Genomic DNA, 24,223 nt, shown 5'->3' on the forward strand with positions numbered 1-24,223 from the left:
CTGGGAACCTGGTGGTCATTTTCTCCGCACTTTTGCCAGCTTTCTTCCACCGATAGGCTAATCCTGACCACTTTCGGACAAAAGTAATGTTCTTAGTTAGGAATACAAAGCCTAATAACAAATAAATGTTGAATGAGGGGTAAATACATCTAGGTTTGCCGTTATACCTGTAGACACGTCATAGTCAAAGTATATGCACATGCTGTCTGGAATAGGCAGGCCAGAGCACATTTACTTTGTTGGGGCTTGCGAACCAATTTCACACTTACTCCTGAAAACAATTCATAGCTTCCCTATAAAATGATTCTCAGAACACGTGGAGCTACACACAGTTTATAGGATCATTGTTACTTCATACAGGGGTCAAAAAGGTCATACGTCATCAAGAAAGTATCACACAAATCAGTCAACAGACAAGCCTGGAATCATGCATACAAGAATTACTGACTTTAATAACTTAAATTTCAAAGTGGAGGGAATACCTGTTTACACTATAAACTAACAACATATTTTTGTATTTTCACTTGAACAAATATTTTGTACATAAATATACAGTACACTTTGTTATTTTGTACATGTTTCCCCCGCATATCACAAAGGCTTGGTAATTTGTGCTAACATCACCAGAACCCCAGATCTGAGTCCTCATTATTATGGGAGATTCTGCATGTTCAGCACAATGAGTATGGACGGATATCATCAGTAAAGTGCTCCTGAAAAATGAGCAATAACTGGACTGGTCTATAGATCAACAGGTACAAATCATTGGCCAGAAGAAAAGGGTGCAACGTGAACATCTGAAGGTACAGAAACATGAACAAGCCAATAGCCAATTCCAACTAATAAAATAGGATAGATAAATATTCATGTATACAAAATATAGCACAACATGTAACTGAGGTTTACATAGAAGTTCATGCCACTAGTGACCTACCAAAAAATATAATCCACCAATTCCACAGAAGGTCAAGTTTTTGTATACACTTACCTTTGATGAACAGAAGTGCTGTGCTCTTAAAGACACCATAAACACACACCTTTCAAGGAATTATAGTGATAAGAAGAAGTGATTGAACACAGAATGATATTCATAAAAAGACTACTTTGGGAAAAACAATAAACAGCCATGAAGACACCTTCACCATTTCTGAACAGAACATGAATCAATGCACAATAAAATAATCCCTGGACTACATGAATAACCTATAATAGAGACTGTGACACGGTGAAAGACAAGATCAACACACACTGTCTACATCACCTAGTCCTGGATTACTCCACATGTTCACAAGGTATGCAGCTACATGTATCACCTTCATTCATCTACGTATCTACTTTATCCACAGGTATTATCCTAACAGACCTGGCTATAAAGTCAGCATGTTTAATCCAGATACTGAGCAAATGAAGTAAAGTATTTTATGTTACATAGTAAGTAAGAATCTGTCCAGATATTAACCCATACTCTATCCTTGTAACTCAGTATGTTTCCAGCTAAACTCGGAATCTGTCCAGCTATGAACCCATACTTTGTCCTTGTAACTCAATATGTTTCCATCTAACTCAGAATCTGTCCAGATATTAACCCATACTTTGTCCTTGTAACTCAGTATGTTTCCTGGTAACTCAAAATCTGTCCAGATATCAACACATACTTTGTCCTTGTAACATAGAATGTTTCCAGAAAGTGTTGTCGAAAAAACTTATACTTAAGCTAGGCATACAAAAAAGCTTAAAACCCAACTCAACCTAACCAGTGTGTCGGGTTATAAGCACTTATGTATGCAAAATAACAATGTGGCCAGTTGTCACGGCCATCTGGGACTACACTGGGTCTACATACAACCATCTTAAGTTGAGTTAAGGCTGAAGTGAGTTACATCTCAAGCACTGCCCAGGTGTGAACAGACTCTGTTGTCAAAACTTAGAACCTGTCCAGGTAACTGGTCAGAAAGTCCTCTTCAAAAGGCTGCTGTTCCACGAACACCTTAGTGATAGAATGAATCTCTGTTTTCCCGGATTCAAGGGTAATCACCTACAAACAAGAATTTGAAGAATCACACACAAGATATAAAAGCTTAATTTTATCACATAAAGACAAGAATGTGAAGAATCACACGCAAGATATAAGAGCTTGAGGTAATCACAATAAGCCACACAACACCACAAGGTTATTAAAATCAGTTACAGTTTCTTATGGATGATAACTTATATCAGCTCCTTTACACATGGTAAGCCACAGTTCTGTACACGGGCTGTGAATGTTCCCAGAGTAGCCATGGAAGGAATGCTGGATACTCACCAGTTGCGGGTGTCTACCTGGCTCACCGCTCCCCCTGGAATAGGTGTCTGGAGACAAGGACAGACCTACAGCTCTGTGAGGGAAACAATGATACAAGACAAAGTTAAGGCACAACTCCACATTTTTACACTATTCAGCAAAGCATACGTTAACGTTACAAATCAAGAATATCCTAATTACATTAGACTAGTAACCATGTGAATGCAATACAGTCTTCCAGGGTAAGAGATAATGTGACTATGTACTGTAACAAGTGGCAATACATGTCATAGAATGTTTTGTCATCTGAACCCACGTACAGTGTACGGTAACTCACCGTGGGTACAGCAAAAACAGCCTCAACAACAACAATAATGGAGCTTAAACTAATTATATTATAAGAATCGTAATTCCTTGTCTCAATCAGTGATGATAAAAAGCATTGATAAAGACGCAACAGCAGAAGAGGCAGCAGTAATAACTGTCACAGACAGAGTATATTATCCCACCGGGCTGACAACATGTTACAGCTGCACAGAAGCGGACAGGGCAATAGTTTCAGGTATACAGGTGAGAATCATGGGATCAGCGTTTACCTTCCTGGCTGTATCTGGTCAACAGATGCTGGGACAGAGTCAGTCTCCACCAGGTCATACACGGTCAGTGTGGAGTTATTATAGAGGATGTAGAACACTGCAGGCCTGCTGCGAGACCACTGGACACTGACCACACCAACGCCGTCATCCTGTGGTGGCCAGGTGATCAGGGCCTTTTCTGAAACACCAGCACACATCATAAAGTTAGATGCTATGACAACAAAACGTTTGACTGATTGATGTACTGACTGGCATTTAATGCTGCACTCAGGATAGTATACGAGGGAAGGTTTACCATGGTCGTGGGTTTCCTCCTGGCTCTGTTCGGTTTCCTCCCACCATAATGCTGGCTCACTGCGTATAAGTGAAATATTCTTCAATACAGTATAAAATACCAATCAAATACATAAATATATACATAAATGTAAACAGAGGAGACAGGAATATCTCAAGACCTCCTTGAAAATTGCTGGGATTGAAGCCACGCAGTGACCCGAATATTACCTATTTTTGCGTTATTATATTAATGTTATGTTATTTGCGTCGGGTATATTTCTCAAGAAGTAAAAGTTACAAACCTTTTGTTAATCCCACCCACAACATTGTTTGTTAAGTAAATCTTTAAAAATAATTAAAAAATTGAAAACCAAAAAGTCTGCCACAATATTTAGATGAGGTGCTGTGAATTAAGCAAAAATGGAGCATGTGCACAACTCTTTATGCCATGCCAGTTGTGGTACAATATGTGTATCTACAGTATAATACTTAGATGGAGCAATACTGACCGAGTAGGAAAGATAGCATGATCACACTGTCAGTTTCTGTCACCCACACGTACCTCACTTGACATGTTTGTTTTGACCAGAACCTTCCAAACGCTAAGCATATGCTTCAGGTCCTGCCATTTACATATTAATGAGGCCAAATGGCCTGTGCTCTTTGTGTTGAATTCAAATAACAGCAGGACTTCTCCGGCCTTGTACCAGCTACATACTCAATGAATTTTTTTTATTTTAATGTGAGTAGTTATGATCGAGCTTTAAAACTTAAAAAATTTGTTTAAAAATCCGAATTTTGGGCAACCATGTCACTTTAAACTGACATGGAGTGATAAAAAGACAAGCCCATGAACTGGGAGTCCATGACTTGTCCCTACCTCTGGCTATTGACAATTCCCCAAGCAGATTACAAATTACGGTCATAAAATCTACTCTCACTGTTCATGAGGTCTTGGTGACACTAAAATGAAATAATAATGAGATCTTTGTGAAACGAAAAGGTTGACAATGCTCAAGTAGCAGTTTGTACACGACAACATTTGTTGAACATAACTTGTCTTTCGCCAATAGTGTGCGCATATCTGTCCGTCATATGTAGGACTTGCCAAAGGCTGGCCTTTCATTACAGGCACTCTGGTTTCCTCCATCTTTAAAACTGAATGTCATGTTGTAAGCAAAAATGTTTTGAATACACAATCAAATAATTAAATTAAACGAATATAAATAATATGACTGCTATGACATTTAAAAATCTGTCCCAAACACATGTAAAAATGAAAATGTATTTTAGCCTTGTATTTTGCTACAGCTCTGCACATCCTTGAGCATGTGTGGTCACAGTATTTTTGTAATGTTAGACTTCTAAGCTGACCTTAGCACGATTGTGGAGCTTGACAACAATGAATATGTAAATTGTTCAGTGTGTTATGCAGATACACAGTTCAACCAGGTCTGAGAAAGAGAAATGGAAGATGCTGAGCACTTACTTGAGTTGGTATGATAGAGTCTGACCGTACCATCAGCACAACCAGCCTGAAACACACAACAACAATAAATACAGGCTTATAGATGTAGCTTTTGGACTAAAGTCTGCCTAGTGACCCATGCTACGATATAACAGCTTTCTTATCACAGAGACTGAGGCATAGTCAAGTAACGCAAGTCATGCAAAACACTTCGTATCTGTCAACACGGGAATAATTAAACTTTTACACCCAGATTTCTTAACATAAAACACATACAATTTTGAACCTGCTTTTTTTAAAGTTTGAGTTCAGTTCTTTTATAAGTGATAACACCTACATGTATACATATGAAAGTCAACTTGGGTCAGGTTGAACAAAAAAAATGCTACTTACAAGAAAACAAGGTTTGCCAAATGGAGAAAAGTCCACACAAGTGATATTCACTGGAGCATCTGGAATGCCAAGTGCATGTATTAGTTATATCACTCAGGAGGTGTGTATATGTCAGAACACGGTGGGTATAATAAGTGATACAACAGGTGACACAACTTTGAGACCACTAAGTTCAATACTTCAAGGGAAACAAATAAATGTACAGTTACAAAATATCAAATCCAGCACTTCGATGCAGTTTTAATGTATAAGAGAATATAAAATACAGGTATAAACAACAGCAAAGACTGACTGTATACATGTCTACATATATACCTGACAAGCCTAGGTAGGAGCGAGGGATTGGCTTAGATCCAAATCTGACCCCATGAACAAGGAAACCCTGCCATAAAAGTATAATAAGACATCAGCACATAATAAAACACACAGAGGCACATATAAAAGTGACACATACAAGGTCTGTCAGCAACTTATGGATGGTCGTGGGTTTCCCCCGGGGCTCTGCCTGGTTCCTCCCATCATAATGCTGGCCGCCGTTGCATAAGTGAAATATTCTTGAGTACAGCGTAAAACACCAATCAAATAAATAAATCAATTACAAAGACAAGAACATGTTAGAAAGTTCTGCCTCTCCTGACATAGATGTGGAAATAAATATCAATGTTAACACATGCGATATTGTAATCAGTCAAATACTGGAGATACTCTTAAATCACTGAGACATAGGTGGACAGGTGGACACCATAATCTCCATAAACACAAAGTTTTGTCCATACTGCAGAAGCATGACAAACAAGATGAGACTCACAGCATCTGTGCCAACCACAAACTGGTTAGGGTCTGCCGGGTTCAGCCGAAGACAGGTGACCTTCAGGGCACTCCGCAGGCGTAGATCCCTAGGGGTAGTAGATAGTACAGCAATAATGTTTTCATTTCATAAACATCGGATATTACGTACATGAATCATATATCAGCTGAAGTTCATGATGAGGAGAGTACATTAGAAGACATTAACCCTTCATTATAGACATCAGTGGCAAGTCTAAAAGAACAATACCTCAATTCCTGTCCGTTGGCCTACAAAGCAAGTCAGTAAGGTATTCAACTAAAACAGCTTATTTTAGGCTCTTTTAGGTCACTAGCACTTTCCTCTGAGAGTAAAGTTATCAAGGCTCCAATAACACCTGTGAGAGCCCTGGCCATTGACCGTAAGTCGTAACTCTATCTTAAAACACTTAACCCCATACCTGGCCGGATTGTCTAGTACAAAAGAGGAGCTCTTCAGAAGTTTCACCCTGCCTCCTGGTAAGAGGCCCAGATCAGAGGGGGAACCAGCTGGGTCAGGGGTTGGAATCTCTGCCACAACCTGAACAGGTAAAAATACACATACATTTGTAGCACCTCCAATCCTGCACAGGTGCTGAGAAGTAGATCTCTGACATCTGATATAACTAGATTATTTATTTATTCATCTATTTCTTTCTTCATCTATTAATTAGAAAAATTCACAACTGCATTTAAAGTGCAGACCTTAATTCGTTGTCAATGGAAGTTACAACATAGTACAATTTCATTCAACTGGCGATGCAGACCTAAAAAGATAATGCATCTGATAGTACGCCAGTTTATGTAAAATGTCCTTGCTAATAACAGGATTTTGTTGAAGACAATCAAGTCAACATGATGTACTACAAAACAAACAGCATTAACCTATGGATGTTGAATGTAAATTTCATACCTACCCATAAATTAACTGTGGCTGATTCATCCACTGAGACAATCTGAAAGGACGCTCCAGAGCCAGAATCTACAATGCAATGACAGTATTAAAGCTGAACAACTGAAATAGATTTGGATTAAAATTATAGATGGAACTGAACTTCACAAACTGAAGACGTTTGATTATCAGGGCTCGAGTCTTTAGTGTATGGTCATGTACAAAAGAGAACAAAAACCTGACCCGCCAACTTTTTCTGACAGCTTGGATTAAACCATAACGCCTCACCACAACACTCATGTGCACACCCACTGCTGTCAGGCACAGAAGTAACACGCTTGAATGCAGCACTACTATCACAGAAGTACACTTATTGTTACAGAAGACCAAACCTTTTCTGTACACCTAGGTTACAAGAACTAAATACCACACGTATATATGTTACTTCAATTCCGTTTCATAGTTATGATGCAGGAACAAATCAGAATGGAAAAACAAAAGTTTCATACCGTCTGATATGGATGTAAGGCTTTTAGAACTGCAAAAACGAAAAAAGACATTTTAGTCAGGTACAAGTTATAACATACTTACCACCCTTTGAAAAACCCACAAAAATCAAAATATTCTTAATGTATAACTATATCTATAAACTGTAAACGAACCTAAACAAAAGGCCTATAAAACAAAAAATATAAGCTTAAAGTAAAAACAAAACTGTGTAAAGCTGCTGTTCCAGAATTTTCTCTACTAAGGACTGAATGATAGGTATGTTTAGGTATATTTTTTACTGCTTTACTGTTGTTCTATGTTGTGTTTAAGAATATTTCAAATGTCACAACAGTGATGAGATCTTCACGACTGAAGTTAACAATAGGGAGCCTAGAAAGCATAAAACGTTTTCAAGTATCTGAAGGATTCTCTGATACAAAGCCTCAAACAAGCCAGATATGGCTGGAAACATCATCAGTAAAGGGCAACAGGGCACATCTCACAAAGCTGTTGTAGCCCTGTGTCCCTATAACCCTATGACGAGTATCTCTCTTCACTGTATGCTACCATGAACATTACGTCAGTCAGATGCACAATGAAGCTGTATACTGTTATACCGTTCCAGGATATCTAGACAACTCAGACAGGTGCCTCCATAAGCTTTAGTAGCCATTAAACCTCTACGTTAGTCTTGTATAAAACTTTTTATTATGCACTTACCTACATACAGCAGGTATTGTGGGGGTTACTGTGACAACAGAGCTCTGATGATTGTCATCACCTAGGACACCCGCTGGAGAAGGCAGAGATAAAGAGCAAGGTCAGTACACACACCGGTATATAACACCTGACACAATAACACCCACGGCAACCATCGCATGGGGAAAAGGTTCTCTATCAAACATACTCAAGCTATTTTTATACATCACTGAGATATTCTTGGTTTCCATTGGTCAATACATAATCACATGATATTCCACAAAACACGAGATATAAAGGATAATGTGCTCAAGCATAGCCATGTCACACTCACACAGTAATACCCCACCTTCACAAGGCAATAGCCAACGATATGGCATTATCAACTACTTTTATTCTACTCCAGTTATCTCCCTTTGTGTGCTCTCTGACATCTGCCTGTCTGTAAACAACTGGCTATGACAATGGCTACTTCTGCTATCAGTGTAGAACTTCAGCAACTTAACAAATGAGCACATAAACTCTTATTTTTTGTTTACAGTGTAATGAAACATATGGTTCATATTGTGGAATGTTAGCCAGATGTCTGTGTCCCCACGCCTCACACACTGTAAGGTTAGGGTCAGGTATGTATCTGTGTTGTAGGTGGGATGTCTGAGCCAGATGTCTGTATCCCCAAACCTCACATATTGTACAGCTAGGGTCAGATATGTACCTGTGTTGTAGGTGGGATGTCTGTATCCCCACACATTACACATGTACTGTAAGGTTAGTGTCAGATAAGTACCTGTGTTATAGGTCGGATGTCTGTACCCCCACACATCACAAATGAACTGTAATGTTAGGGTCAGATAAGTAACTGTGTTGTAGGTGGGCTGTCTGAGGCAAATATCTGTATACCCAGACCTCTCACAAAGTACAGAGGTTAGAGTCAGACACATACATGTGTTGTAGGTGGGGTGTCTGAGGCAGATGTCTGTGTCCCCAGACCTCACACATGTAAGGTAAGGTTAGGGTCAAACACATACCTGTGTTGTAGGTGGGGTGTCTGAGGCAGATGTCTGCGTCCCCAGACCTCACACACTGATGTAATGAGGCTGCTTCTCTTAGATCCCACAACGCCAGAGATCCATCCACCTGGCAATGGAATAAAGCAGCTATATGAACAAACCACAGCTTCTGAACACCACTTCCTAAAATTGTGCACAAAGCAAGAAAAAAGCAAGAAAAAGTGTGTGTCGTTTTATTTTGAACGTGCCTCTTCAATACCAAGAGAAACCAGGTAGAAATATTAAAATCATATCACAGATACACTATTGAACAGAGCTAACACCACAGTTCAACAAGATATATGATGAATAACTCCCCTATAAGCGAGTCCTCAACAACAAAATCTTTAACAGTTTCTGAAGATGAATCAGGCAGATGTGACGTTGAGTATAAAGGCAGTTATGCTGGAATGGCTTCATGTGCGCTTGGAAGTATGACATCATTACTGTGTCAGCAATGAGTGATCCACATTTAATTCCACATTAACCTTCATACAACAGAGGTTTTAATACAATGTATTTTTTTTACAATTTAGGAAAGCAATTCAGATCTCGATCCTTATCATTTAACCCTACTTTAAGACATGCAGGTCTTGACAGTGGAGTAGCTCTTTAACACTGATACAAATTATGGTTTTCAAAATCTATATGGCCTCCACCATCATCTTGAGAGAATACTGAATTATCATCATGTAACATATTCTGACAGTCCAAACAGATCCAAGGCAGCAGCTGGGGGAACCTGACAAGATTAGTGCATTATCAGTCCTCATCATACATACATACATCATGCTGACCATTTCCATAGTTTGTTACTGAGTGTCTAGTCTCTGGGATTTGCGGGATACCAGACTTACCATACCAGCAAACACCAGAGCTGAGTGAGATGGACTAAAACAGCAGGAGCCCACCATGGAATCACAGACCAGAATCCTGCAAACACACAATCAGAACATCACATGTCCACAAAATTCTACACCAGTATTTGTCTACTGCCCCAGAAATGGTTTACAGCTACTGTATTTCAAAAAGTATGTCAGAAGAACATGAACGTGTTAAAATGATACTTATCTTCCAGCAACCTGTGGATGATCGTGGGTTTCCTCCTGGCTTCTCCCACGGTTTCCTTCCACCATAATTTTGTATTAGTGAAATATTCTTGAGTATGGCGTGAAACACCAGTCAAATAAACAAAATAATACTTCCGATGCTTACAATTAAATTCTTCTGATAGGAAATTAATCAAACTTAAAAAAACACAGAAAGTGGCTCTATAAGGTAGATGAATCAATGAGAGCCAAGTAAAATGTGCCATTTGACAAAATGATACAATGCACTGTGAAACAGAACAGAAATAGTATATCTCAAGGCTGACCCATTAAAAGAAGTAAATCATCTTATTAACAGACATTCCTTGAGTTAAAAAACACAGGCAGAGCTTTCCAATAACAGTTGGCAGTACCCCCAAAAAGAATGTTTTTGTTTCATAATGAAGTGTGGAATTGAAATATCAATAATACCAGACAACTGGTATCACATATGAATCCCTGGAGATCGGAGCGGTATATAAAAAGCTGCAGGTACACATGTGACTTGACTATTATACTTTGCCAATCAGTATCCCCATTTCTATGGAGTAAAAAGCCTCATGAGTTCTGTTGGAAACAAACACGCCTTTTGTGATATACTGTAAATCTTCAATCTGTGTAATTTATCCTTACAATTATTATGAAAATGATGCTAAAAATGATTTGTTTGTGTCATTAAAGATACAAGCTTCATAAAATTGTGCAATTTGCAAATTTCTCTACATTCCACTATTCTCTCAGAAAATTTCAAAATATTTGTTGCACAGGCAGTTGAAAAGGTTAAGAATTAGGAAATACAGAGAAATTTGTGAAAACCTGTGCCTAGACATACTGGAATCCTGTCAACATTAGTCACTGCATGCGGTCCACTTTTCCGTCCATTTAAAGTACATACAATCCAACCTTGATATACTGAAATCTGAGAACTCTGAACAGCCGCTGAGTTAATTCATCCTCTTCTGTACAAGCAATGCTATTCCAACCAGTGTCCACTGTCCACTTCGCTGTCTTCCTGCTGCCGCTACCAATCCAGCTGATAAAGCCAAATGTTAATTCCAAAAGCAATGCTTTAAAATGGCTGACCCCCAGTATCTGTCTACTATATAATTTTTTCATGACATGATGGTGTTCAATCATACAATATGCGGGAACAAGGATGACATTTCCGCACATGGTTCAGTTTCACAGGTTTCACAATACTTACTTCTGAGGTACCGACGGCTCAGTGGTGTTCCACACACACAGAACGCCCATCTGATCCAGCAAAGGGTTCTCCGTCAACTGCAATACAAAAACAAAGTTTGGATGATATACACCCTTGAATCAGTCTTTTCCCAGTAAAGGTTTCCCAATAATTTCACTGCAATGCCACAGTGCGTATAACCCTTACTTACATTGAGTATATGATATTGTTCACAATGAAATCATTATAACCATTAAGTAAGCTTTGCTATGGTGGAAATATGTATCTGGTAAATTCTGAACCATAGAAGAGAAGTACCAGAAAACCACAGCATGCTGATATTAAAATTTATTGAAATGTTAAATATGGACGCATTTGAATGAATACACTGCATTTTTTTTTCATTAACAATACATACCTGTTGGCTAGGACTGTATAAAGTCAACAGAAGATTTGATTGGCTGGGAGAAAAGTACATTTTTTGTACGTAACGACCTACAAAATTTAAATGAAAAAGTAAATACATGTGTACGTGATAGTGAAGAAAAAAGCAATTAGGACACACAACTAGTTTTTATTGATTAAGAGACAGGAGAACAACAATTTTATATCTGCCGTCAAGTAAATGCTGCATAATGAGTGATTCAACACTAAGGTAAGCAACCCACGTTAACTGTGCTAAGACATGTCCTTCATAATTCCAGGACAGGTAGTTTACCTTGTAGGAAGGCAGGTGTGCCTAGGAGTGAGTAGCCTTCACTGGCCTGGATGTTAGACTGGTTAGTGGCCTCACCCTCCTCCCCACACTTCTCCTCCTCCAGCAGAATTGAGATGACCTTGACACACACAAACACACACAGGGGCATAACTCAACACATGCTAAAAACTCACATCTCAGAAAATATAGCAAATTACAACCTGGTATTCAAAAAAACGCCGTCCGGTCCCCTCCATGGGCAGTCAGCCGATCTTGACCTTTCACATTACTGCCTACCAAAAAGCTACATGCACATACATAAGGCCAAAACGCCATTCTCAATACAACAAAAAGTAACAAACTAAATGTAAAGTATAAGGAAACCAACGGCTGAAAATGGTTACATGGTTCACCTCTTAATCATCAAACGAGGATGAAGCTTACCTGTCCAGCTTTGTTGATAAAGCGGCTAAGTTTACCCAGGTCTGCTGACACAACTTTATGTATACTGATGGTTTCCTCTTCCTCATCAAGATGGCCGTCTCCTCCTGGCAACATCACAATACATCACAGTACACAAAAATACAGGAAAAATTCTAGGCTTCTGACTTCTGACAGCGCTTTGGATAAGCTACAGCCTGGCACAACAGAGAATTGGTCTGTATATCTATGCAGTCACAGATGCATACTAAGAGATCGCATAGAGCTCACGCTCACAACCATGCAGACCCCTAGCTAGGATTGGTGAAGGCATGGGTGAAGAGTGTCTCAGCCAAATGAGCCGGCCGTTGGGGTCACGTCCGCCGGAAAACTTACATTGCCTGAAATGCTTTCGTTGCGTCAAAGCGTAATTTTATATCTAACATGAGGATAAATGAAATGGCCTAAAATGTTGTATTTCAGTAAGCTTTGAAATCCTCATAGTCAAACAGGATCCTTGATCACAAGGCTTGCTGCTGTACCCGATTCGATAGATATGACATCTGACCATAACTGCTCCCGTGGGCCGTGGTGCCGGACTTCCATGTCAGCGACCTGGGTTCGACCAGGGTCACCATGGCAGGGAATTTTCTCATTCCACCACAGGCAGTTTAGTGGTTAATTTCATGGAATTTGGTGGCGGGGGGTGGACGACGTCACTTGTAGAATTGTACAAACGGGGCTACTGTAAGACAAGTGGGGAAGTTGTCAGTGACTTGCCAATGATTGGTGGCTTACCCCGGTTTCTTCCAGGGGTTACCTCCACCCAGCTGACAATACTGACCCACCGTCATATAAGTGAAATAATCACGAGTATGGCATAAAACAACAATTAGTCAGTCAGTCAGTCAGTCAAACAAATATCTTACAGGATAATAAAATGTTAATTGAAACTGATTTTGGAAGCCCACCATTTCAGTAGTTGCTGTGACAACAAAATCTTTCATATATTATCATTCCAGCCTTCCAAGATTTATTTTAACTAACTTTTGTTTTCAACTTTCTTTAGTTGAAGGGAAACAGGATCAATTACTTTTTACAGTAAATCGGGTTCGCCATCCCTCTAAAGCAGCAAAAATTTCCCTAACAGAAAGCAAACAGTTTATCAGGGGTCATGCACTGTGGCTGTACTGAAAATAATTTCCTACATCAAAATCGTGTAACGTTTAACGGTAAACTGGGACTCAATAGTAAGCTGCAGTAAAAGTCAGCACAACGGCATATTTGACAAACTTTAACCTGAAAACGCCTGTTTTCAGAGCCAATTAAAAGGCTAAAATATCGCCTTTGGAGGTTAAACTGAAATTTTACGTTGGGAAATCATCCTACCTTCAAAACACTGTTCTAGGATGGACTGACGCTTCCTAGACCACCAAGCTGAACTCAGTATGTTACTGTGTCAACTCAGTGAATCGCCATTCAAGGCACTACACGCGTAATTTACGATTTAGTAGGCCAAAGACCCCCATTAATTTTCCATAAGCGACAATGTTAACGTTTAGCGCTGTAGCTCAGTCCCAAACATTCCGAGGCCAATAAGCTTTGGTGCATACCTGGCCCAGCCTGTGAGAAAGAAGCCATAAAAATCTTGACATAGGTTGACCTTCAAAATCTGGACCTTTCCATGCCGGAAGCCGGGGAGGGGTGCCTAGCAACGCCAAGGGGACGTCACTCACAGCCTCATCACCACCTGTCTCCTTGTGTCCTCTCACCCAGAATTTCAAACTTTCATCAATAAAACTCATACCTGCCCAAAGCTTAGACAATTTCCATCATTTTGATACCAAGCATGCACCTGTACACCAAAAATGGCAGGCTAGCAGCAAAAAAAAGACTTTACACCCTAAAATGCACCAGAATTACAATCCCGAAAAACGGAAGATGTAATGGGGATCTGTGTCCAGTAAGCAATAGCTCAGCAAGGTCACAAAATTTAAGCATTTTCACACACATTCACACAGCCAGCCGATTTCTGGCACTTCGGAAACCATGCCTCAGGCACGCGAAATGTCTTAACTAACAGGTTTCGATTTGGAAGAAACTCTCGGGAATTGGAAACGAAAAATAAGTACACGTATGTACGAGATCATATGCCGATGGAATTATAGTGCATAAATTTACAAAGGACATTTTTAGACATGGCGCTAGGTACTGCGGATTCACAGAGGGATGGCGGACGTTCCGAGAGGCATGGCGGAGTGCCATTTGATAAAACGCTAGCTAGGGCTCTGCGATGCCCCTCTGGAGAGATCAGAATACACTCTAATAAGGCGAGATCATGTACACTATATACATCTGACACATATGTACACCACAAGAGACAAGCATCACTTGTAACTTGAGGAAAGTTCTATCAGTAAAGCTATACTCACGCCCACACACAACAGCGTCATCTGATGGGTGCTGCGACCATTTGTCCATGGATTCTAGCTCCTCTGTCTGGATTTCACGCTCAATGTTATCCTCATTTGTCTGGACATACACCTTCACAAACCAGAAAAGTGCACAGTTAGTTCACTCAATGCTAACCTCGTGTCAGGCCTGCCATGCCTGTTTTGTTTCAGGGTGGACAAAGTTACGGTTGTGCTGTAAGACAGACATACCTGTATTGTGTCAGGGCGACCAAAGGTATAGATATAGTGTGAGATAGACATACCTGTCTTGTGTCAGGGCAACCAAAGGTATAGATGTAGTGTGAGATAGACATACCTGTCTTGTGTCAAGGTGGCCAAAGTTATGGATGTGCTATGAGACAGACATACCTGTATTGTGTCAAGGTGGCCAAAGTTACGGTTGTGCTGTGAGACAGACATACCTGTCTTGTGTTAGGGCGACCAAAGGTATAGATGTAGTGTGAGATAGACATACCTGTTTTGTTTCAGGGTGGACAAAGTTATAGTTGTGCTGTGAGACACACATACCTGTCTTGTGTCAGGGTGACCAAAGGTATAGATGTAGTGTGAGATAGACATACCTGTTTTGTTTCAGGGTGGACAAAGTTACGGTTGTGCTGTGAGACAGACATACCTGTCTTGTATCAGGGCGACCAAAGGTACAGATGTAGTGTGAGACAGACATACCTTTTTTGTTTCAGGGTGGACAAAGTTACGGATGTGCTGTGAGACACACATACCTGTCTTGTGTCAGGGTGACCAAAGGTATAGATATAGTGTGAGATAGACATACCTGTCTTGTGTCAGGGTGACCAAAGGTATAGATATAGTGTGAGATAGACATACCTGTTTTGTTTCAGTGTGGACAAAGTTACGGACGTGCTGTGAGGCAGACATACCCGCCTTGTGTCAGGGCGACCAAAGGTATAGATGTAGTGTGAGATAGACATACCTGTCTTGTGTCAGGGCAACCAAAGGTATAGATGTAGTGTGAGATAGACATACCTGTTTTGTTTCAGTGTGGACAAAGTTACAGATGTATTATGAGATAGACATACCTGTCTTGTGTCAGAGCACCCACAGGTATTGATTTAGCATGAGACAGACATACATGTACCTGTCTTGTGTCAGAGCGGCCAAAGTTACGGATGTACAGGTCATATTCCTTCACAGGGGGCAGGTCAAACATATCATATGAAGCCACATCCAGGTCAATCATTTGTAAAAGGTCACGCCCTCTGACACGTGTCTTGTTGCTGGTCTTGTCACTGAGTGTTCGTTGTTTGGCAGACACAAAGTTAATGAATGTTCTCTGCTGAGGAATCTTGTGATGGGACCTGTCATCCGAAGGTTCTGTCTGTGGTGACAAATACAAGGGAGTGAACTCATCTACTGAGAGCAAAAACAGGTTTGTATTTAACATCCCACAATATGGAAACAATAAAGGAACAAAAGCCTACTCCAACAAGTGATCTTAATCTCTGAAGATCAATCTGTCACACTCACAAATAAGATACTGTGTTAAAGCAAAGATTTGCTGGTGTAATTATTTTCAACTACCATTAATCCCAAGTAAGGCTTTAGAGCCAGGTATAACTCCTTCCAGCCCAAGGGGAGATGATGCCCATGCCTGGGTTCACAAAACAATCTTACATTTCTGTCAAAATTTCAATCATTAAACATAGTGTGTTCCTTTCTGTTATTTTCAGCTGAAATTTGATACATAACAACTTACCCAGAATTTACAAGGTCAAGCAATATTTTGACCTTGTTCCATAAGAAATACCAATCTTAAGTAATTTGAAATTTTGGCTTAAGTCTACGACTCCGGGGCCAAAAGTGTAAGCTAGGACACATAAAAATATATCGACAAAGTGACAGACAGATGGAAAGACTGATAATTACAATGTGATTGGGGTTATAATTATAATGAAATTTCTACAAGTAAATATGAATTAAAAACTAATTTCCTGAACATTTTTTTTGAAGTCAGTAAATGAAAAAGAACAGACCGAGTCAGATGCATAACTTCTACGTGATTCGGCCATGAGCCTGTCATTCTCCGCATCCAGCGCCTTCAACACTTCATCAACTTCATTCTGAGGCTGCGGAACAAAAACACAGCAGAGAAATTTCAGAACACTTGGCAACATGAATTGTATTGACAATGTACCCAGATAAATGTCGTGTCTTCTTATGAAATGCAAGCTAAACCATTAGTTATGCATGTACACAAAAAAAAAGTAATCTGTTCTTACTATATGGGAATAAACTGTGCTTAAACTAGTTTACAAACACTATTAAACCTGTTAAGTCAAATGATAAAATATAACAATTTATAACATGTACATGTACAAACCAAGTTAACAGTGAAAGATTTCCCTGGTAGTTTCCAACCACCATAATGCTGGGGTGTATTCTGGACTATGGTGTAATTAATTAAAGAACACCAATTAAAGAAATCAATAAATCAATCTCCAGGGTCTACATGTGGATGCGGTATCAATGTTAACATAACTTAGTATCAGTTAAAAAAACACAGCTCACAAAAACACTTAGTACAGACTTCAAACAAAAGGAGATGTTAGAGTTATGATGAGGTGAAGGGTTATTAGAACATCACAGTGAGATTGAATAGACATCACACATGTGGCACTCAGATGTGAACCCAGCACTGCAATCCATATTACTAAAACTGGACAGATGGATAAAAAATGTGATTACTGCAGCATTTGGGTGCCAGTTCCGTCCGAGAGAAGCTACATGAACTGAAGTGTTGGTAGGATGAGCAGACTCCTGTATAGTAACCTCCTTCAGCATTAAATAATATAAACACAAGAACTAAGTAAATAAAACTCCTGGATATCCATGTGAAATAGATGAACTCTGTAGTGCAAACAGCATAATACTGCCTTACTGTAAAAATAACTGTAAAGCAGTACTATGACATAACTACTAAAACAAGTTCATAAACATTGTAAATGTAAGTTTAAAGAGACAATCTACCCTGGCTAAGTGTACAGAGAGATAAATTTGTATGCAGAGGAGCTTTACAGACAAGTGTTTGGTGAAGACAGGCACAATGAAGTCCTTACCTTGCCACTGTTACTGTCACTGTCCTCATCATCATCCTCAAAATCCTCATCATAGTCCTGCATTATAACAAGGACAATCATTCAGCTTTGTTTCTGTAACACAAAACTTCACAACCTTGCTAGTGAAACCAGTTTCCATAGTCAATGTGTCTATTATAGCAGGTGTGCCTGGGATAACAAACAACCCAAATTGTTCACTGTAATTTTCTTTATGCCATTAATCAATAGGAATGTATTACCAGATCCACGGACAGGCACTCCAAATATCAAGCTATATTATACTATGCTATACTAGCCTACACCTTCAATACATAACAGTTTACCTCAAAGTCATCCTCGTAATCATCACCCACATCTTCAGCTGCAGGAGCTAAGTTTGCAGGCTCCCGGATATCTTTCTCCCCATCCCTTGAGGAAACCTGTAGAAGCAGATAGTAACAGAAACACAGTAGATGAAGATGTGACATTAACGTTTGCAGAATTTCCCAGATATCACTGGAATCATGACCCATAAGTGATATTCACCTAACAGCCATGTTTATCCATCCACCATATAAAATTGGCAACAATCAATAGGGGAGATTGATTTAAGATCTGTGATTCACCAAATATATAGAATACTGAAAAAGAAACATAGAAATGATGAAAAGATTTCACATGAGAGGGCATGAAAAATTGCTTGTAAATACACTGTATGGTCTTTCCAACTTATAAGGTGGTATATAAGTTGTCTTTGCATGATAACATTCTAAAGAAGTAAGTGATGCATGTCTAATAAATTTATCTGAATGTAAATCTTACATCTACATCCAAACACATACGTCTAATGTGAATTATGGTAATATTTATGAATACAATAAAAATATAAACATGATTAAAATTCTGTTTATACACACAAATTCGAGCACAAATACATTTAATAAACAAATCTCCTATTGGATCATTATTATTCAAAGATAAAACACCAAAAGGTGGACCCAAATAACCATAATACAAAAATTCTTTTGAAAGAAAATCTAAAGAAAATATTGAAGACAACATTTACAAAATAACTTTTTACACAAGTTTAAATAAGTCTACATAATTTTAATGTTTCCTCCATCCTTAACATATAATGTCAACTTAACATCTATCTTGGTAACCCATTTAATATCTGGTGGAGCAATTCTGTGATATCCCAATGTTTTGGAAGTCAGGAGAGTGGTAACATAAAGCAATCAGCAAGCTGACATGATACTCTGAGACTACTCTGAAGTCTGGTGTCATTAGTACTGTAAAGGGGTGATGTATGTCCTTGATTCACTTAAAGATATATGGAATGCACCCGGGAGTTTCTCTAGATGAATCACTTGATACTTGGTGAATATAAGGCTAATTATTCCACTTCAGGCCAACAACCAGGAAACACAGCCACAATATCAACTTATCGTTTCACAAACACAATCAGCCTCACACACTCCCTAACAATTATTTTATTCATCAATAAGATATCTTTTTTGTCTAAAATATGTTCATTTGTTAAAACCTAGTGCAGTCAAACTCATCCTACTACCAAATGTGCTGCAATATACAGAGGAGATTACATTGAAAATATAATGGTACTTTGTCCCTCAAGATTTACTTGTGTATCCATCGAGCTGGAGGTTTTGTTCTTGTTCATTGCATCAAGCCAATCAACAAGAGTTATCTCCCTTTAGACTCAATAATTCAAAAGTATACATTTTCATCAAGTTTATTGCAAAACGCATGACATCCAAGGATTTCAAATAAAAAGAGCAAGCTAATGAAACATACCTCATCTTCCCTGGAATCATCATCTCTGTGGAGTCTTTTATCATCTTCATCTCTGTGCCATCTTCTATCATCATTTTTGTGATGCCTTCTATTGTCGTCATCTTTATGTCTTTTGTCATCATCTCTGTATCTTCTTCTGTCATCATCATCTTTGTGTCTTCTTCTCTCACCTTCATCTCTGTGTCTTCTTCTGTCATCATCACCTTTATGCCTTCTGCTGCCATCATCATCTCTGTGTCTTATTCTGTCATCATCATCTCTGTGTCTTCTTCTGTCCTTATCATCTCTGTGTCTCCTTCTGTCATCATCATCTCTGTGTCTTCTTCTGTCATCATCATCCTTGTGTTTTCTTCTGTCATCATCACCTTTATGTCTTCTTCTGTCATCATCATCTTTATGTCTTTTTCTATCATCATCATCTCTGTGTCTTCTTTTGTCATCACCTTTATGTCTTTTTCGGTCTTCTTCATCTTTGTGCTCTCTCCTACCATCTTCCTTGTGTCTTCTCTCATCGTCATCTTTATGACGCCTTCTTTCATCATCCTTTTTGTGTCTTCTCTCATCATCATACCTGTCATCATTTTTTTTAGATTTCCGTCGTTCTTCATCTTTGGTCGACTTTCCTCTGTCCTCAGATGCATCTTTTCTTCGCCGCTCGCTGTCTTCCCTTTCTCGTTCATGGTGGGACTTTCTCTCCCCATCCCTGTCATGTTTTCTGTCATCATCCCCACGATGTCTCTTATCCCGATCTCTGTTTCGGTGGTCACGCTCATCATTCCTACCATTATGTTTATTATCCTTGCTGTTTATTTGGTCCTCTACTTCTCTCTGTAAACAACAAATATATCTGCTTTAGATCCTATGTAGGATCACCGATAATAAAGTAGAAATAAAAGCATCTCCACATAGATTTTAACTGTTTACACTGGTTTTTAATTCTCTAGCCCAATTTTCATCACGAGAATTGATCTCGGGATAAGGAAAGAAAGCTACTGTAGTTTAAACTGTTAACTTTAGGTCATTTGTAGATGCCTTTATTTCTTCATTAATAAAAATACTGGTAAACCTGAAATTCATGTGAACATTAAGAATCAGTATCAGTACCAAAAGAGGGCATACCTCCTGCTTTATTTTTGTGTCGAGGAGTACACATCTAGAGCTGAGTACACAATCACACCAATTATACTAGCAGACAACATATCGTCTATATTCCACTACAGTCATCTCACAAGCACTCCGGAAATACCCTATGTATGTTCATATACAAATGCATGTGCATACAAATTACAGCAATGTGTAATACATGTATTCTCTGCTCTTATCTCAAAACTCTACCAAAGAAAATCATAGCCAAGCATAGGAAACCTAAAAATGAGGTCATTATTTTAGGCATCTTGGAATCGAGAAAATATCCTCCATTTTCAATATACACAAAGAATGGGCAAGTAAATCACCTATTCAAATGGAATGTATATTTATAACTCACTGATTTCCTTTCTTCCCTCTTACGCCGATGCCTCTCTTCTCTTTCCTCATCTCTATTATAGCGGTCCTCTTTCTTGGCATCATATTTGTCCTTTAAATCAGACAGATCGGGAAGCACTTATACTGACAATAACATAATTGCATGCATACTTTTATATTCTGAAAATATGTCTTTCTTTACTGCAAAATAATTTTGATCACTCAAAGTCTGATCAGAAGGCAATGGTCAGTAGGAGTGACTTCCCTTTATCCCAGACCACATAAATGCAATCACCATGACAATGGGATCTACACACAATTAAAACTCTAAATTTATTTTGATGGTAACAATGGAAAAGTAAAGATAAAAACTTTCTATCAAGCTAATGAAAAATGCTCCAAAAAACATTTCATTTCCAGTATTCTACAACTTAAATAGATTCTCAACTTGTGAATACTGTAATTACCCATAGTGAACATTTGGTGATGACTGTGTGAAATTTTTCCATTATTTTGTACACGTTACATTATTTTTATAGTTATGTGTTCTGAAACCAACAAAAGATACATAATTAAAGTACAGGACATTTTACAGCAAAACTGAACGAATGAAATGAAAGAACCATTAATGAATTTCTTTCACCATGAAATCTTCCAAAACAGGGGAACCCTGTAAAGAACAATTTTGTAAAAGTTGGAACGCTTTGCATTCAGTTAACTATGCTACGAATAAAACTCACTTCATCCCTGGAGTGACGTGATCGGCTACTGTCATTTTTATGCCGGGACTTCCTGTCATCTTCCTTGTCTTTACTATGCCTTTCCTTACGATCTGAAATTATAGACAACAACCAATGCTGGGAATGAATACTGTCATGATTAACATCCAAATTTATCCCACATCCACAAAGGTAAGATTTTTTAGCAAAGTAATAGTCTAACTATAGAATTTACACTAAGCACAGAGTCAAAGTTACCCATGGGGATATTCAATAGTGCGTTGTTAACAATGATAAAAGATTAACAAGAAGTTCAAACAATAGCATGTGACAGAGTCTGTCCATAAAACCCAAATAAAATTCAACTTTCAGATGGAACAAATCATAAACCTTTTAGAAACGATCAGCGTGGTTGTCCCTGCTTTAACACGACTCGTAGAGGCCAGTAGAAAACTATGAGATGTTCTTGTGTACAAATTAGTAAGCCTTCCTCGTAGATTTACAATGTAACCTCTTCCCTTCAAATGAAAGTGGCTTGTACTGGGCAACTGCCCATGTTCAAATGCAGGTTCCACTGACTGTGGCTGGAAATTTGCCAGTTACCAGGTACATGCAGTGGGGCATTCCCTGTGCTGCATCGGTTTCTTTCACTCATGACCCTGTCTGCATGTATATTCTGACATACAAGTGATTTTGCCACCTTTTAAAGCTCAGTGAAAATGCACATACAGTTGTCCTCATTCCACTACTATTTAAGGTGGTAACCAGAAAAGGATTTTTTTTGTATAGTTTAATTTGAATATCAACACACGATAATCAACACATTAGACAAGGCTAATTAATTATTATACAGATGTGCTACTATTTTGACCTTTGTGGCCATGCAACTTTTCTCGTCTACCTTTCCCTTTATCATCTGCATTAGCCTTGTCTTTTTTGTGTTCTCTGCCATCCCTCTTGTCGCCCCGTTCACCCCGGATCTCTTTTAAGGACTTCTCTAATTCTTCTGGTCTCCATGTGTCCTCCTTCGATCTTGTCTATAATCAGAACAAAATGTATCACAAATACCTGAAAATAGCTGAATGTAACACAATTTGTAGGCTTGCATGCCATGCATGTATACGTACCATTGTATAAAGCTTACAGTTACACATGTATTAATTAGAGACCATCAGGTTTCATGTTCAAGCAGCACAAACTATTTAATTCAGTTACCATTTGACAAAACTTTAACCTAAAAAGTGTCAATGCTACAATGACATCATGGTGATGTCACTTTGTGGAATAAGGTTGTCGCTATGGCACACTGGACCAGATCAGTGCATTACAATGCTCCATGATGAAGCATGACATGTGCGTAGCTGCCCAAGATGGTGGCAGTGGCTAATAAGTGTATGCAGTGGAAGCCATCATGGCTGTAATAAATCTATTCTAAAGCGAATAGGGAGGTATGGTGGCAGTGCGTAGGTATGAACAAGACCTATTCGATAAAAAACACCATTGGCATGAGCCTTCGTTGAGTGCAAAATTAACACCGTTAGCATTGATACTCCAATGATGCTTGACCAATGTTAAAAAAACGAGATGGGATCATGTCTTTTGGGGCTAACCAGCTGCCTGTACTTTAGTTTGAGATTGCTCTGACTCTTTGGTTTGGCAAAATTGGGTTCGGCCAAGGATGGCCCCAAACCAACGTCATAGCGCGTTTAAAAACCCAATGCAGTTACCTGCCCTTGTCAAATATATCGAGCACACCCTTTCACTCAGACCACCATCACGGAATCTCAGGTCCACGCAGCCTAGGAAATAGCCGATTGGCGTGCATGTGATACACTGACAGACGAAAAGATAAGGAACATGTGTTTGCAAATTTCGGGCCATGGAGATGTACTAGATCTGGGTAATTACCAGTTTCTGTCTCAAACTCCGTGACACACTGCAACAGCAACTGCATCAGGTTTTTAAATGAAGCACGCTGACGCTGGTTTGGGGCCATCCTTTGCCGAACAAAATTTTGCCAAAACTAACGTGTGAGAAGTCTCGGACTGACCACATCACCATCATGTACTTCACCCTGCATATGTGCGCTCTCCTGGACACAAACCAAACGTTAGGAAGAAAGTGATAAAATATGACCGCAAACCTTTTCTGATGGCATCTTTGTATGTAACCCGAATTGTCACACTTAACCTTGCATTGTCAGTGTGTCACCACTTAGTCCAATGTCCCCAGTTACATGTATTTTCTTCAGATTATTTACATCTCCAACGCCGCCATTTTCAAGCTTGTCAGGTATGTCCGTAAAGCGGACAGTTAGCTTTTTACGACATTCACATAATGGA

At 39.0% G+C, this 24,223-nt stretch overlaps 1 protein-coding gene across 1 annotated transcript; it reads right to left on the reverse strand.

Annotated features, from left to right (window-relative positions):
- Positions 1 to 427: 427 nt before the first annotated feature.
- Positions 428 to 24,165, reverse strand: LOC135462018 (cytoplasmic dynein 2 intermediate chain 1-like). The gene is made up of 27 exons (XM_064739348.1): positions 24,025 to 24,165; positions 22,783 to 22,918; positions 21,903 to 21,994; positions 21,185 to 21,274; positions 19,699 to 20,526; positions 18,228 to 18,323; positions 17,905 to 17,961; positions 16,822 to 16,914; positions 15,927 to 16,166; positions 14,789 to 14,900; positions 12,381 to 12,484; positions 11,958 to 12,075; positions 11,658 to 11,734; positions 11,261 to 11,337; positions 9,826 to 9,901; positions 8,948 to 9,056; positions 7,941 to 8,013; positions 7,241 to 7,269; positions 6,757 to 6,821; positions 6,262 to 6,380; positions 5,823 to 5,910; positions 5,330 to 5,396; positions 5,015 to 5,073; positions 4,643 to 4,688; positions 2,878 to 3,055; positions 2,303 to 2,375; positions 428 to 2,035 (listed from the first exon to the last, which is right to left on the reverse strand). Exons 1-27 carry the CDS (start codon positions 24,037 to 24,039, stop codon positions 1,925 to 1,927), a joined length of 3,228 nt encoding a protein of 1,075 aa, XP_064595418.1. The 5' UTR covers positions 24,040 to 24,165; the 3' UTR covers positions 428 to 1,924.
- Between the last annotated feature and the right edge of the window lie 58 nt (positions 24,166 to 24,223).

Source organism: Liolophura sinensis, chromosome 1 (genome assembly GCF_032854445.1).
Source record: "Liolophura sinensis isolate JHLJ2023 chromosome 1, CUHK_Ljap_v2, whole genome shotgun sequence".
NCBI classification, from domain to species: domain Eukaryota; kingdom Metazoa; phylum Mollusca; class Polyplacophora; order Chitonida; family Chitonidae; genus Liolophura; species Liolophura sinensis.

Coding starts and splice junctions, on each gene's coding strand:
- LOC135462018 (XM_064739348.1), bottom strand. Junction 12,076..12,380: donor TTATCAACAAAGCTGGACAG/GTAAGCTTCATC, acceptor GTGTGTGTCAAG/GTCATCTCAATTCTGCTGGA. Junction 11,735..11,957: donor CACACCTGCCTTCCTACAAG/GTAAACTACCTG, acceptor TAAATTTTGTAG/GTCGTTACGTACAAAAAATG.